The 14,104-nt window shown below is 37.3% G+C and overlaps 2 protein-coding genes across 4 annotated transcripts; one reads left to right on the plus strand and one right to left on the minus strand.

The window, feature by feature from the left end:
- Window positions 1–1,222: 1,222 nt before the first annotated feature.
- On the minus strand, window positions 1,223–11,713 carry LOC125271149 (tumor necrosis factor ligand superfamily member 14). 3 transcript variants are annotated; one of them, XM_048195143.1, is made up of 7 exons: window positions 11,612–11,713; window positions 7,115–7,267; window positions 4,964–4,999; window positions 4,846–4,876; window positions 4,673–4,762; window positions 3,986–4,227; window positions 1,223–3,914 (listed from the first exon to the last, which is right to left on the minus strand). In XM_048195143.1, exons 1-7 carry the CDS (start codon window positions 11,621–11,623, stop codon window positions 3,753–3,755), a joined length of 726 nt encoding a protein of 241 aa, XP_048051100.1. In that variant the 5' UTR covers window positions 11,624–11,713; the 3' UTR covers window positions 1,223–3,752. The 3 variants fall into 3 exon arrangements, with proteins under 3 accessions (XP_048051100.1, XP_048051098.1, XP_048051099.1); XM_048195141.1 differs by lacking the exon at window positions 11,612–11,713 and having other exon boundaries at window positions 7,115–7,883; XM_048195142.1 differs by lacking the exon at window positions 11,612–11,713 and having other exon boundaries at window positions 1,223–3,918; window positions 3,993–4,227; window positions 7,115–7,876.
- tmed1b (transmembrane p24 trafficking protein 1b) lies at window positions 9,851–13,963 on the plus strand. Its single transcript, XM_048195171.1, has 4 exons — window positions 9,851–10,143; window positions 10,549–10,646; window positions 11,780–11,966; window positions 13,318–13,963. Exons 1-4 carry the CDS (start codon window positions 9,976–9,978, stop codon window positions 13,534–13,536), a joined length of 672 nt encoding a protein of 223 aa, XP_048051128.1. The 5' UTR covers window positions 9,851–9,975; the 3' UTR covers window positions 13,537–13,963.
- Window positions 13,964–14,104: the final 141 nt, after the last annotated feature.

Raw genomic sequence — 14,104 nt, forward strand, 5'->3', positions numbered from 1 at the left:
TCTGACCTCAGATAACGAGCATTTTTAAACGACTCCAGATGAATCTGAGCTGACACAGTAAAGCAGATCATTCTCAGGAAATGGTGTGTGTACTACTGATATAATTAACAGCATACTGAACTTCCCCACCATTTTGCATGCCCACATGTCAGCATTACATCTTTAAGGGTTATATAATATGAATAACTTCATATTGCTTCTCTTTTCAGTGCAAATGCAGAACATCACTTTCTGTTCAACTCTGTTATCCTTAAACTCCCCCGTGTAAACCGATGCTTTGATCATATTTGATAGAGCAATATCATAAATCTTTTTGACCACATAGTTCAGTCAGTTTACAGAAGAAAAAAAAAAGCTGTTCTTGGAATAAACCACATGAATAACAAAGTGGTTTGGCAAAACAGTAATTGCTAGTGAAGACATTGCTGCTCTTAATCTTAACGATCAACCATGAAACATTTGAATGTAACACGGTTTTTGAAACAGGTTGTAAATATTTTTCTCAAAGTTTTCAATAATCTATGATTAATTCTGATCGATCCACATTGTATTTAGTTACTTATTTAAATGGTACACACCTGCCTGACTGCTTTTGTGCTGTACTGTGGGTATAGTTTAATGGCCTGTTCACACCAAGGATGAAAACTGTAACTATCCTGCTTTAAAGAGCCCGAGCATTTAAACTGACAAACAAGCGCTTATAATAAACAGCGATATTGTGTGACGCTAATATAGTTATTATTAAGCTGCGTTCACACCAAACGCGAATAGAGCGTCAAATTCGCGTCTACCGCGTCTAGTTTGCCGCTTGAACATTTTGAATGCATTCGCGCGTCTAGAGCGAAATAGACGCGCGTAAAAAACAAGCGTTTGAAGCGAAATTGACGCGCGTCCGAGGCGAAATCCGCTTCTTGTGGGAGGGGCAAGTGCTAGGCGGTTGTCTGTTTGCAAGATGGCTGATGTTGATCGTGCGTTCATCGAGAGAGCTATCGCTTTGTATTTGCTCTGGAGAGCAGAACAGCGGCGTAGGGGTCAGCGTCGCGGGAAGGCCGTGGGTCGATAAACGTGTACGAGCCCAATCTCCTCACCGACACTCTTCCAAGCGAGGTCCTTTTTATTCCTGTCTGAAGTATGAACTTGTGTCATAAATCTCTGGGTGACTGCTCCCTGATAATATCAGTCGTTCCTCCATTTTGAATGAGTGACTCCGGGCGGGCCTGCCGCCACAGCAGCAAGCAGGCTCCTGATTGGTTAACGCGGCGCGAATTTACGCCAAAGTTCAAATTTTTCAACTCGGGCGTCAGACGCGAATTCGCGTCAAACGCTAAATGCACAAAAAGCACCATTCGCGCGTAACGAATGAGCCGAATTCGCGTCTTCCGCGCCGCGCTAAACGCCTCATTCGCGCCGCAAGACCTCCAGACGCGCGTAAATGCGTCTTTACATTGACTTAACATTGAAATCATTTGCGCCAGACGCTCTATTCGCGTTTGGTGTGAACACAGCATTATAGTTAGCATTCTTGTTGTGAACCAGCCTTAAAAACCAGCCAATTGGGGGTATATATATATATATATATATATATATATATATATATATATATATATATATTTTATTTTATTTATTGTTTTAAATGGCACCGTCTCCTGAGAATGGGCCTTTAGCACACAAACCAGAATGTTATTTTACATTTACAGAGAAATAACATCTAATGGGTCACTTTTCAGCAATACACACTAAATATATTTAAATATCTGTAGAAAAAAAAAAAAAAAAAAAAAAAAAAAAAAAAAACAACAACAACAACAACAGAAAAACTAGTGGTCGACCGATACTAATTTTTTGATGGCAGATGCTGATATCTTAGAGAACCAGGGTGGCTGATGGCCGATATATTTATAATTTTTTATTTATTTTACTTAATATTTAATAAATTACAAATAAATAATTAGCTAAAATGAATTAAAACATAAATCTGTAAAATAAACAGACTTGCATTATACTTTAGACAGTAACTTCTTGATTTTGTAGTCCTATTTTCACAAATAAAGAAATTGTAAATATATATATATATATATATATATAAAAATATATAGTGCAGCATAGTTTGAAATCGAGGGTTTAAAGTATGTTGACGTGCGTCTACAGTAGCCGTTTAGACTAAAAGTTGTGAATTTAACTTTCGAATATTGCAGAAAACATTTGCGAATAAAGAAGCGCTTCCATCCCATGTGTTCAAGAGAACAAATTCGTCACTTCCTGTGAAACCGGTGCAAAATATCAGTAATAAAAATGTAACTTTTCTCCTCCATCATAAATGAGTTTGTCTCAGAGCGTCAGACGAAACACAATAAACGCTGTCATGTGATCTTGCGTTCGGATGCTGGTGTTTGGGAACACAATCGTGAGACGCTTCTGGAGGGAATTAAACCAAATCATTCTGATGACAGACCAGAACCAACATTTGAGATGCTGCGATGTGATTGGTGCACTGGTTAGTCCAGATATCCAATCCCAGCCTCTGCTGAGGCAAAGTCACGTGAGGTTTTGAGGGATTTATTCAGTAAATGTGTTTCCATCGTAGTTTATGCACATGTCATGTACCCGCCTCAATTGAGTGCATATATTTTTGCATATATACACCGATAATCGGTATCAACCGATAAAAGCACATTTTCAGACTAACCGATAGTTTAAAATCAGCTGATAGTTAGAGCCGATATATCCTGTCAATCAAAATAGGGCAAGAAAATGCACTGCACTTGAGCTTTGTGTAAAGAAAAAGCTAAGAAACCAGTTTGATGTTCAATATTAATAGTAATTATATGAATTAATAACATTCAGAGAGTTAAGAAATATAGTTACACTTTATTTTAAGTGCCATAGTAGTTACATTGTAATTACTCAAATAAGTACTGAGTACTATTAATTAACTACATGTACTTACTATAGAGTTAGGGTTATGGTTTGGTTTAGGGTTAGTTACTTGCATAATTATTACTTTAGCAAGTACATCTAGTAATGTGTAACTAAACACTATAAAATAAAGTGTTACCAAAATTATCATTCATTTAAAAGAAGGTATAAAATGCAGAACCCCCAAACTATCGGTATCAGCAGATATCACTCTGAATAATCGGCAATCGGTGGAGAAATTTAGTATCATTATGCGCATCTTCCAGCGTTTTTTAATGTTGCATATTATTTATGATATCTCAAAATGTGCATAAAATAAGTGGATGGAAACATAGCTAGTGACAGCTGAACTCTCCTATTTATTACGCACAGCGTACATGTTTTTATTACACATTTCAGATATGTAACAGCTGGATTTGACGAAGTCTGCAAGGTTTGTGACAAAATGTTTTTTAGATATTCAAAGATTTGTTTACATGATATAAATGCGTACTTGTTGAATACAGACGGTAAATGAGAAAGAATTATAGTGTTTGGCTTTTTATCACTATTGGGAGCGCTGCGAATTGCTAATTGTTTGTCAGGCACTTTCAAAATAAAAGTCCTGCTTCCGACATGACGGCCAAACAGAAAAAATTATCAGCCGATGCTGATATACAAAAAATACCAATGGCTTTGGTGATATATCGGTCGACCACTGGAGAAAAATAGTAAAATTCTATATTGTAAAGATTAACAAAACGTGTTTAGAAAAATAATATTTAAAAACTGGAATGAGAACCTGGGTGTGTAAGAGTGTGTGTATGTGTGATTTCCTGGCAGCAGTTTGTCAGTGCTCAGATCATGAAGGCACCAAAGAAGTTCTCAAATCCATTACTCTGCACCAGCGAGCTGTTATTGACCGTAACAAACACACTGTCTCCTTTATTCAGGTGGAAGACGCCGCCCAGGTAGCTGTTGCCCCACTTTCCCATCCCCTGGGGTTTATTGGAGCTGCAGTACCTACAGCGAAAACATTCATGACCTTAATGCTGACAGAGGTGATCTACAGTGATTTCTGATGTGAGATGGAGTACCTGGAGTTCTGCATCAGCAGGATGGGCTCGTTGTTGTAGATGTCCGAGCGCTGCATGACTGTATGTTTGAAGAATTCACAGTTATCCAGGTGGGAGATCTTGGAGAAGATGTAATAGTAACCATCCTGCTGGACGTACAGACTGTTGTTCTTGTAGTCCAGACCCTTCTGGAACATTGGATAGCCTTCTGACTTCCAGAGCAGGACGCCGTTGCTTGCAGACTCGGTCGAAGAGCCTACACAAACACACAAACATGTCATGCAGGAACAGGAAACACTGAACCAGACTGTTTAAAAGTTGAGCAAGCAATCTTATAGGCTGCAGGATCAGCAAAGGCCAATCAGCTTGTGCCATGCGGTAATGATGTGATTGCTTGCAGATTGCATTTAAAGTTATTAATGGACAGACTCTGTGTCTCTCTCTACTTAACCACTTTTTGGAGACAAATGTGTACCCAGAAGTGTGCTAAACCAGACAAAACCTCATTTTGGGCATGTCCCCATTTGTAAAAATGTTATAAAGTTGTTGTTTTTTTGTTTTCTGTTAGGGATTGCAGTTTTTATAACTAGCTGTACTGTATATAAAATCAAAAGAAGTGTATGCAGTGTCCTCATTCATTCAGATAGCTGAATAACCATGTGTGTATGTGTGTGTGTGTGTGTGTGGACGGCTCTTCGTACTTTGCAGAAATGCTGCAGGTTTGTCATCAGCTTTGGCTGCAGGTATGCTCTCAGCTTTGGGTTTTTTTCCAGGTACAATTTCATTAAAATCTGTAAAACAAGCAGGATAAACAATAAACACATGTTGAATATCAGTATTTCAAACCTGTGTGTGTGTGTGTGTGTTTACCAACCATGTTCACTGGGAACTGAGTCCTTCTCTCCCTGCAGATAAATATTTACAGCAGAATTAATAAGATCATCAAAGACACGTTTAAATACTCACACATACCTGAGTAAAGATAAACTTACTTTTATATATTCCACTTTCTGGATATCTGGAGAAATCTGGGGAAAAGAGAAAATATTTGACAACATTCTGGCATTTCAGATGTGAATTTACTTGGAAATTAAAGCCTCAGACAGACAGACACATACTCATAACCATTAAGATTAATTTGGTCATGTGGCTAGAGTTACACAACAATATGATTTGATGATGCTCACGACTTAGTCTGTCATAATTGTGACTTTCTCCTCATTATTACGACATAATTATCTCATAATCGTGATTTTGACTTGATATGTCATAATTATGACTTTTTATTAAGATTTCCCCATGCATGATTATACTGTGGTTATGGTTGCAACAGGCAAAAATGTTTGTATAATGTGAATCTGATAAATGTGTTTGCTCTCAGACCCTGAAACTAAGTGCGCAAACCAATATATATGTTTACAGGAAATCAACACAGTAATCCAAAACTATGAGCAATGTACTGCGGGGGTTGTGTGACCTCGTGGTTAGCAATCTGGGCTAGTTACCAAAGGTTCAAACCTACACCATCACCAAACACAACACCTCAGCCAGTTATTAATGACACTAGAACAAAAGAGGGCAGAGGTCAGTAGCTATGACACAAATTTAACTTGTGCGCAAAATTGGAATATCGCAAACAACACTTGCGAATAAAGCCGCGTTTCCGTCCCATGTGTTCAAACTGTCACTTCCTGCGAAATTGGTGCAAAATATCAGTAATAAAAATGCTCCTCCATCATAAATGAGTTGGTCTTAGAGCGTCAGACGAAACACAATAAACGCTGTCATGTGATCTCATGCGTTCGGATGCTGGTGTTTGGGAACACAATCGTGTGAGACGCTTCTGGAGGGAATTAAACCAAATCATTCTGATTCTGGTTCCGTTTCAGAACCACCAAACCAACGTTTGAGATGCTGCGATGTGATTGGTCCACTAGTTAGTCCAGTTATCCAATCACAGCCTCTGCTGAGGCAAAGAGTCTTTTGTTGCGCATCAAGGGATTTATTCAGTAAGTAATTGAGGTGTGAATATTCCCTAATTCTCCGAAGGTGCGATCTCTCTGTGGGATTGATCTAAAATAGTCTTTATTAAAGTAAAAATTTTAGTACTTTGGGTGTTTTGTTCGACATATTTATTTTCATATAAAAGCAACAGAACTTAAATTTGTCAGTTTATCAGTAACAGCGCATGAGCGTGAATCCCGCGATATGATCTCGAAGGTGTCTGATCCACTGCGAGAACAGAGAACTGTTTCCCCCTAAATTTCAGGCCAGACATATCTCAAGCAAACCTATTCCCGACAGCATTAGAGGAAGTGATGTCAGCACAGGGGTAGAAGGGGGAATCTGGTCATCTGACCTACACTGATGATGCCATGACACGTACAGAATTTCTTGAGTAAATATTGCACATGCAAGTTTCATCAGCTCATATTAACGCAATACGTGGAAAAACTGCACACCGCAGGACCAATGAGAGGCTAAATAGTGATTAGGAAGCAGCACCCTAAAATATACCTTTCCTTTCAGATGTACAGTAGGTCTGAGAGCGCTAGTGAAAATGAATTTAATAAATGTTTCTAGTAACAAATATTCTCAGAACAACAACTGAATGTGTACAAACTAAACCTGGCGATCATGATCTCCTGCAGGATCTGAGATGATTTGAAGAGCATCTTGAGCTTCACATAGTCTCTTAACTCCAGATGTCTGCATTAGGATGTTTTAACCCTGTTGTTATTTCTCACATAGGGCTCTTGAGATCAGTGTTAAATTGTGTTTTGAATGAATTTACCTATAGTTTAATTGCTTATTTTTTGTTTTATTAGGTTTTGCATTTGGATATATATTTAGACTTTATCATGGCTGATTTGTAAATTGTAAACCCCCCCAAAAAAATCTCTGTATGTTTTTACCATTCATTTCCTATGGCAGCTGTTTTTGACCACAAATATCACAAGTTTAACCATTTTTTAAATACCCTTAAGGCCTTTTCTCATGTCAGTATTGTTCAGGTTTCATACCAATCCAATAAAGTAAAAACTTTCAAAAACTAGTCTAAAATGAAGCATAACTAAGTAAACTATATGACCAAAGACATATAACTAATAACTGTATGAAAACACACAAGCATGAGGACTCACCACTTGTTTGCTGTAGAGATGACAGATGAATCCAGCTTCGATGAAGACGCCCAGCAGGGCCACGGCCAGCAGCAGGTAGACTAAGGTGAGCCGCGGGACGTCCAGCCTGATGGGCACCTGGCGCGGGAACGCCTGGCTGTCCACCACGAACACCTGAGGACAGGGCTCCTTTGCGTCTTTATTCACGCTCTCACCTGCGTCCGTCATGCTGCACGTCACGAGAACTGATCTAACGAGTTTACAGCATCCTCACCATAAGCACAGCAAACACACGACCATAAACCATCATCTGAGCTTCAGTCTCTCTCGAGAGCAAGTCGACATCATCTGACCTTAAACCTCATGAGAGTGAAGGGTGTGTGTTTCACAGAGAGAGAGAGAGAGAGAGAGAGAGATGACCGCCCACTACTGCTGTCGGAAGGGTGTGTGTCTCACAAAGAGAGAGAGTGTGCAAGGGAGGGGTTCAGTAAGGGATAGAAACTAAAATGAGGAAGTTTTGGCTGTATGATCATAAATCTAGCTGTCACTCCATACGTACGTCTTCTGAAACCACTTTGTTGTTGTTCTCTATTTACATTGCTCAACTTTTTTTTGCAATATGAATAGCGTGACAAAATCCTGCTTAATGAATAAAAAGTAACATTTTATTATTGCTACTTAAAAAGTAACAATGTCCTACTTGAATAAAAAGTACCTTTTAACTGTTACTCTGAATGTAACAGTGTTCTACTAATTTAAAAAAGTAACTTATTGTTAAAGTACCAATATCCTACTTATGAAAAAGTAACTTAAAAGTAACTTTTATTTGTTACTTAAAAGTACCTATATCCTACTTGACAAAAAGTTGATTTAATTTTAAATATATATAAATATTTTTTAAAAATATTTTTTTTATTATTGTTACTTAAAAGTAACAATATCAGGCTAATTTCATAAAAAGTAACATTTTATTATTGCTACTTAAAAATTAACAATGTCCTACTTGAATAAAAAGTACCTTTTAACTGTTACTCAGAATGTAACAGTTTTCTACTTATTTAAAAAAGTAACTTAAAAGTAACTTTTAATTGTTACTTAAGCACCAATATCCTTTTTGATAAAAAGTTAATTTAATTTTAAACTATATATATATATATATATATATATATATATATAGTTTTAATATCATGCTAATTAACATTTAATTATTGCTTCTTAAAAAGTAACAATGTCTTATTTATTTATTTTTTTCCTTAAAAATCACAATATGTGATTTTACTTGAGATTTTTTAAATTTAAATATATATATATATATCTTATTGTTACTTAAAAGTAACAATATAGTGCTAATTTCATAAAAAGTAACTTTTTATTATTGCTACTTAAGTAACAATGGCCTACTTATTAAATAAAAAGTACCTTTTAACTGTTACTCAGAATGTAACAATTTTCTACTATGAAAAAAGTAACTTTTTTATTATTGTTACTTAAAAAGTAACAATGGCCTACTTATTAAATAAAAAGTAACTTTTAAGTGTTACTTAAAAAGTAACAATATCCTACTTTAAAAAATGTTAATTTATTTAATTTAAACAGTATATGCATTAAATAAAAATAACTTTTTAATATTGTTATTTAAAAGTAATCTTATTCATAATATCCAATGACGGCTGCTAATGTACCAAACAGGAAGTAAGCTGAGGTTATGTAATTTCATTTCTCTAAATACATGATGAAATTTTGAGTTTGTCTTTGTGAAGTTTCCTCACTGCAGTCCTAATATCTCACTGCTTTCTGTGCATGCATAGGTAGAAGGTGAAGCTGATGCATAAAGATATGCACAAATGTAAAGACAATCCGGAAAAAGCAGACACAAATAAGGTGACCACAGGCGCACTTGTTTATCTGATGACCTAGAGACTAGTGCACACACACACACACACACACACACACACACAGCTGAGAGTTCCGGTGCAGAGGCAGCTCAGATGTAAGGATGCATTGAGACAGGAAACAGTTGCTCTCTCTCTCAAGCTGTTGCACTGACCCTGAATCATTTCTGAACACACTCTCTCATGCACCTGCCCTCATGAAACTGGACAAACGCCTGATCTCTCATCAGTTTTCAGTCAGTATTTTCAGACTCTCACTTTGTGTGCTCAAAGTTCAGCTCTCAGTTTCATTAATTTCACTCTGACATTTCTCAGGTTTATTTTACAGCTTCTGTGCATTGTACAGTTGCTTCCACCAACTTTATTGGCAGCTGAAGCTTTTATGTGGATAACATAATAACCACTAGCCCAGAGGTTGAGCAATAGTAATACTGATGCTTGATTTATCCAAAACCACTAATACTATGACTAATAATATTAAAACCAAGTAATTGTCAGTCATTTCTTATTTTCCACCCTACTGGTCAACTCGGATTTATCTAAAGCGTCTCTTTTAGCAGCAGAACAACAGCTCAGAATGATTTGACTGTGCTGCCATCTAGTGGCAGGAGATCATATCAGTGCATCTGATCGCAAACACGTACATGAGTTTGAAGTGTGAATATAAGAAGCCTAATTGCATCCTGTATTATACCTCATGTATTTTTATATTACACGGGTTTATAACGTTTATCTTATCTATAATTGATTTATGATTCATTTGAATCTATAAAAAGTTTCGCTGTCATGGTTTTACGCCGCATGTGTAAAACGCGAGTCCTTGCGCACTGATTGGCTGCAGCGCGTACACTCGGTGTGCTCTGATTGGCTGAGCGCCGCAGCAAAACTTGAGCTACGGAAGCGGAACACATCCGTCGCTGGACGGAGGGTTTTGAACTGGTTTTCCCGTATACAAACACCGTTTTAAAGGCTCTTTCTTTGATAAACAGCATGGATGATGTGCGGAGGATGTGCGTGCCTCTTCTCGCGGTGTTTATCGGCGCGGTGAACGCGTTCAGCCCCACGGACAGCGAGTTCACGTTTCTGCTGCCAGCTGCCAGCAAAGAGTGTTTCTACCAGAGCGCCATTCAGAACGGCAGCATCGAGATCGAGTACCAGGTATGAACTAAGAATATATCAGAGCGTTCTGGAAAGGTTCTCTCAAGGTTATGAGCAAACGTTCTTCCAGTAACGTTAAAAGAACGCAATGTTCTCTAAATGTGAGCACAAAAACATTATTTTTATTTATAACATTTTAGCAGAATTCGCTAACGATATATAAACATATAGATTTTAAACTTAATTTATCTAATCAGTGATGGTTTCATATGATTTTACCAGTTAAACTACATCCTATGTCAGTTAAGTGGGTGTGAGATGTTTGTTTATCGCGATATCCTGCTTCAGATCCGTGATGTTCAAACAGACTTTATATCAATAAGACAATGATGTTTACCCGGAAAACTCTGCTAGGATGTTGTTCTGAGTGGTTATAAAGGAAGATATATCGCTATTTTCCTGCAGGTGATCGCTGGAGCAGGTATGGATGTGGATTTCTCCATCGTTTCTCCTCAGGGGATCTACTTGGTCTCGGAGTTTCGTCGTTCAGACGGCGTTCATATGTGAGTGCTCACATCTCCCGTCTACTTTTATTTTAGTACATGAATATGGTAATTAGCTATGGTATAGAGGGTATGCACGTGACGCCACTGTCGACCGTTACGACTGCGGTCACGCCCTCTGAGTGGCACAAAGACTGTTTAAAGCATGAATGCCGCGAAAAACACACAAAACACATCCAAAACGGGAAAGAGCTTTGCGATTGACTGTACAAATAGCTTTGACACAAAACCTGAGTTATATATTTAAAGACTGCCGAAAGCTTCAGAAAAAAGCAGCAAATGTATTGCTGCAATTCACATAAACAACTGGACCCCAGGTAATAGAAACATGTATTTGCAGTTATCATTTTGTGTCAATGTTGGATTTTGAGGTAAAATCATACCGTATACATTGTATTGTTGTATATTGTGATGACAAATCATCAATTAATTATTTACCATCTTATATTCTGCATAATTGGCTGTTTTTAAATAAACACTGACAAAAACTAAAGTTTTAGGGCTGGACGATACGATATATATAACATATAAGTGATTACTCGGATTTAAACCTACCTATATTGTAGTTATATAAAATATTCACAGGCAGATTTGCTTTATGTATTTCCCCGGCGTCGAAATCAGGCACATATAAATGTCAGGAAACATGACTCCTGGCTGCATGCCAATATCCATTGATTAAGTTTCTTTGACAGGTTGTAAGAAACACTTTCGAGTCCAACCTTTAGTGTAATTCGTTTGTTTTACTCGCGTTTTCGCAGTTTCCTCTATTAAATCCAGTCATGCAGCAGGTTCTTTTGCCACTCAGTCCAGCTGAGGGAGCGCGTTCCGGCGGGAAACTAAGTGACGTCCCACAGTACGTTTTTTGAAAGTTAACGTTAGAATGTGTTTCGCGCTCAACTGTTTTTCCCTCTTTTTTATTTTTAAACACGCGCCTCAGGACCGTTATAACTAAAACAACTTACCTTATTTTTCATTCCACTGCCCTTCGTCTCTCATTTTTAAAATCAAAATCTTGTTCTGTGTGAATTTTCCCTCAGTAATAATTACAGGTTTATCATCGTGCCTGAATGATTGGCTGTTGCTCCCGCGGTCTGTCGTTTACTCGCCTGTGATTGGTCCATTGTTTTCAGGGTGGAGCCCTCAGAGGCGGGAGACTATCAGATCTGCTTCGACAACACCTTCAGCAGGTTCTCCGAGAAGATGGTGTTCTTCGAGGTCATCCTGGACAACCCGTCCAATGACGCGGGAGGGGACGACGAGTGGGCGGGGCTTGGAGAGCCAGAGAACCTATTAGAGTACAAGCTGGATGACATAAAGGTGAGTGCAGTGTCACATGATTGTTTAGTGTTGATTTATACAGATTATTCTTGGTTAAATATAATTTTTACTCTATCTAGAAACATCAAATCATCTTAGTTTAAGTAAAATGAATGTTTATAGTAATGCATTAACAGCCCAGGTGAAAAAATACTATAGTAATTTATAGTAAATACTATAGTGTTTTTGAACCGTACTATAGTAAATTGTAGTATACTGTATAGTATTTACAACACTTTGTTAATTAATGCTACAGCGTACTGTAATATTAGTTATAGGCTAGTGAGCTGATCACCTGTAATAAATACTGTAGTACACTTTAGTGTAGGGTATTGTAGTATAATATAGTTGTAGAATACTTAGTACAGTATTGAGTAATTTGTTTATATTACTATAGTTGATATATTACCACAGCAACTATTGAATTACCACAACAAATTAAAGTACTTTACTATAGTGTGGTTCAAAAACACTATAGTATTTACAATAAATTACTATCGTATTTTTTCACCTGGGAGTTTCACCTGGGCAAGTGTGACCCCTGCATTTTTGTTAAAGCCCTTACATGAATTAGTCAGTGAGAAAATGTTTTTTTGATCAGTAGACTCATCTTTTTGAGGCGTAACTCAATGATTATTAGTGTTTAATTCAATTTAAAATGTAATGAAAGTTGCGAAACAACTTAATGGTGCCCAGATAGGCATTATTAAGTTGAAACAGTGTTATTTTAGTATTATTTACACACTTTTATACTACTTATTAATATTTGAATACATTTTTATGTTTATTTTTCATACAAAAATAAAAAAATATATATATTTTCAGTTTAGTAATTTTGTTATGTGCTTCTGTCCTTTGTATTACTTTATATTTCTGTTTAGTTTTATTTTAATTTCGGCTTGTTTTAATCATTTTAATAAAAAACATTTCTAATTTTAAGTTCTATAGTTTTAAGTTCCCCTTAAATATTTATATTTTCAGCTTTATTTAAATTACCGTAAACAAATTTTAAGTTTTAGTTTAACAATTACAGCACTGACTTAAAAAAAAAAAAAAAAAAAAAAAAGATATATATATATATATATATTAAATCTGGGTGAAATATGACCCGCAAAACTTGCAATTGCAAGAATGTCAGAATTGTGAGCTGACATTTATAATTGACTTAACATTTGTTAAAAATCTGAATTGCGAGTTTATATCTCACAATTGAGACTTTTTACTCACAGTTGTGACTTTCTCAGAATTGTAAGTTTATAACTCACAATTATGGGGGGCAAAAAAGTCCATATTTAATCCAGAGTATAAATAGTTGAAGATGTTTTGTTTTTCCTCACCTCTTCTGCGGCAGGAGTCGATGGAGACGGTTCACCGGCGGCTGGAGCGCAGTCGTCAGATGCAGACGGTCCTGCGGGCGTTCGAGGCTCGCGACCGAAACCTGCTGGAGGACAACCTGTGGCGGGTCTCCTTCTGGTCCTGTGTCAACATGCTGGTCATGCTGAGCGTGGGGCTCACTCAGGTCTACACCCTCCGACGGCTGTTCGACGACAAGCGGAGAGTCTACTCCTAAAGCAAACGCCCGTGTCCCGTCGGATCGGCCGCGCTGCTGCAGAGAGAAGATCAAACTCGAGTCGAGAGAGCGCAGACAGAGACCGCCGTGCCTTTTAGATGGATTAGACGCTTTCTCATCGGACGATCCTTCTTGGTGTTTCCGGGTGCCTGTGAAGGTCAGTCGCACAAAGTCGAGTGTGACTCCAGAGAACTGCTGAATAATAATAATAACAGACTGCAAACCAGTCGTCCGATTCTTTTGAGGACGCAAGACTTCACGCATCTGTCCATTTCATGTCTTAGTTTTGTCACTTTTATTTTAGTCCTGTCATTTCATGACGAGAGATGATTGTGTTTTGGGAGAATGTGACGTTACGGTAAACAAAGGGAATCTTTTTAAAGACTTTTACACAATAAAAACAAATAAAATGGGTTGTATATTTGTATATGGTGTCGCTAGTATTGAATGATCAGGTCCAGCATGTCAAATCAACTCTTGACTTTGTTAAAAACAGTCGTGGTACTATTTCATACGATTCATTCATGCGCATTATTCAAGAATTCAAGAACAGCACCAGTAACTCTTT

This window comes from Megalobrama amblycephala, linkage group LG7, assembly GCF_018812025.1.
Source record: "Megalobrama amblycephala isolate DHTTF-2021 linkage group LG7, ASM1881202v1, whole genome shotgun sequence".
Lineage (NCBI taxonomy): Eukaryota > Metazoa > Chordata > Actinopteri > Cypriniformes > Xenocyprididae > Megalobrama > Megalobrama amblycephala.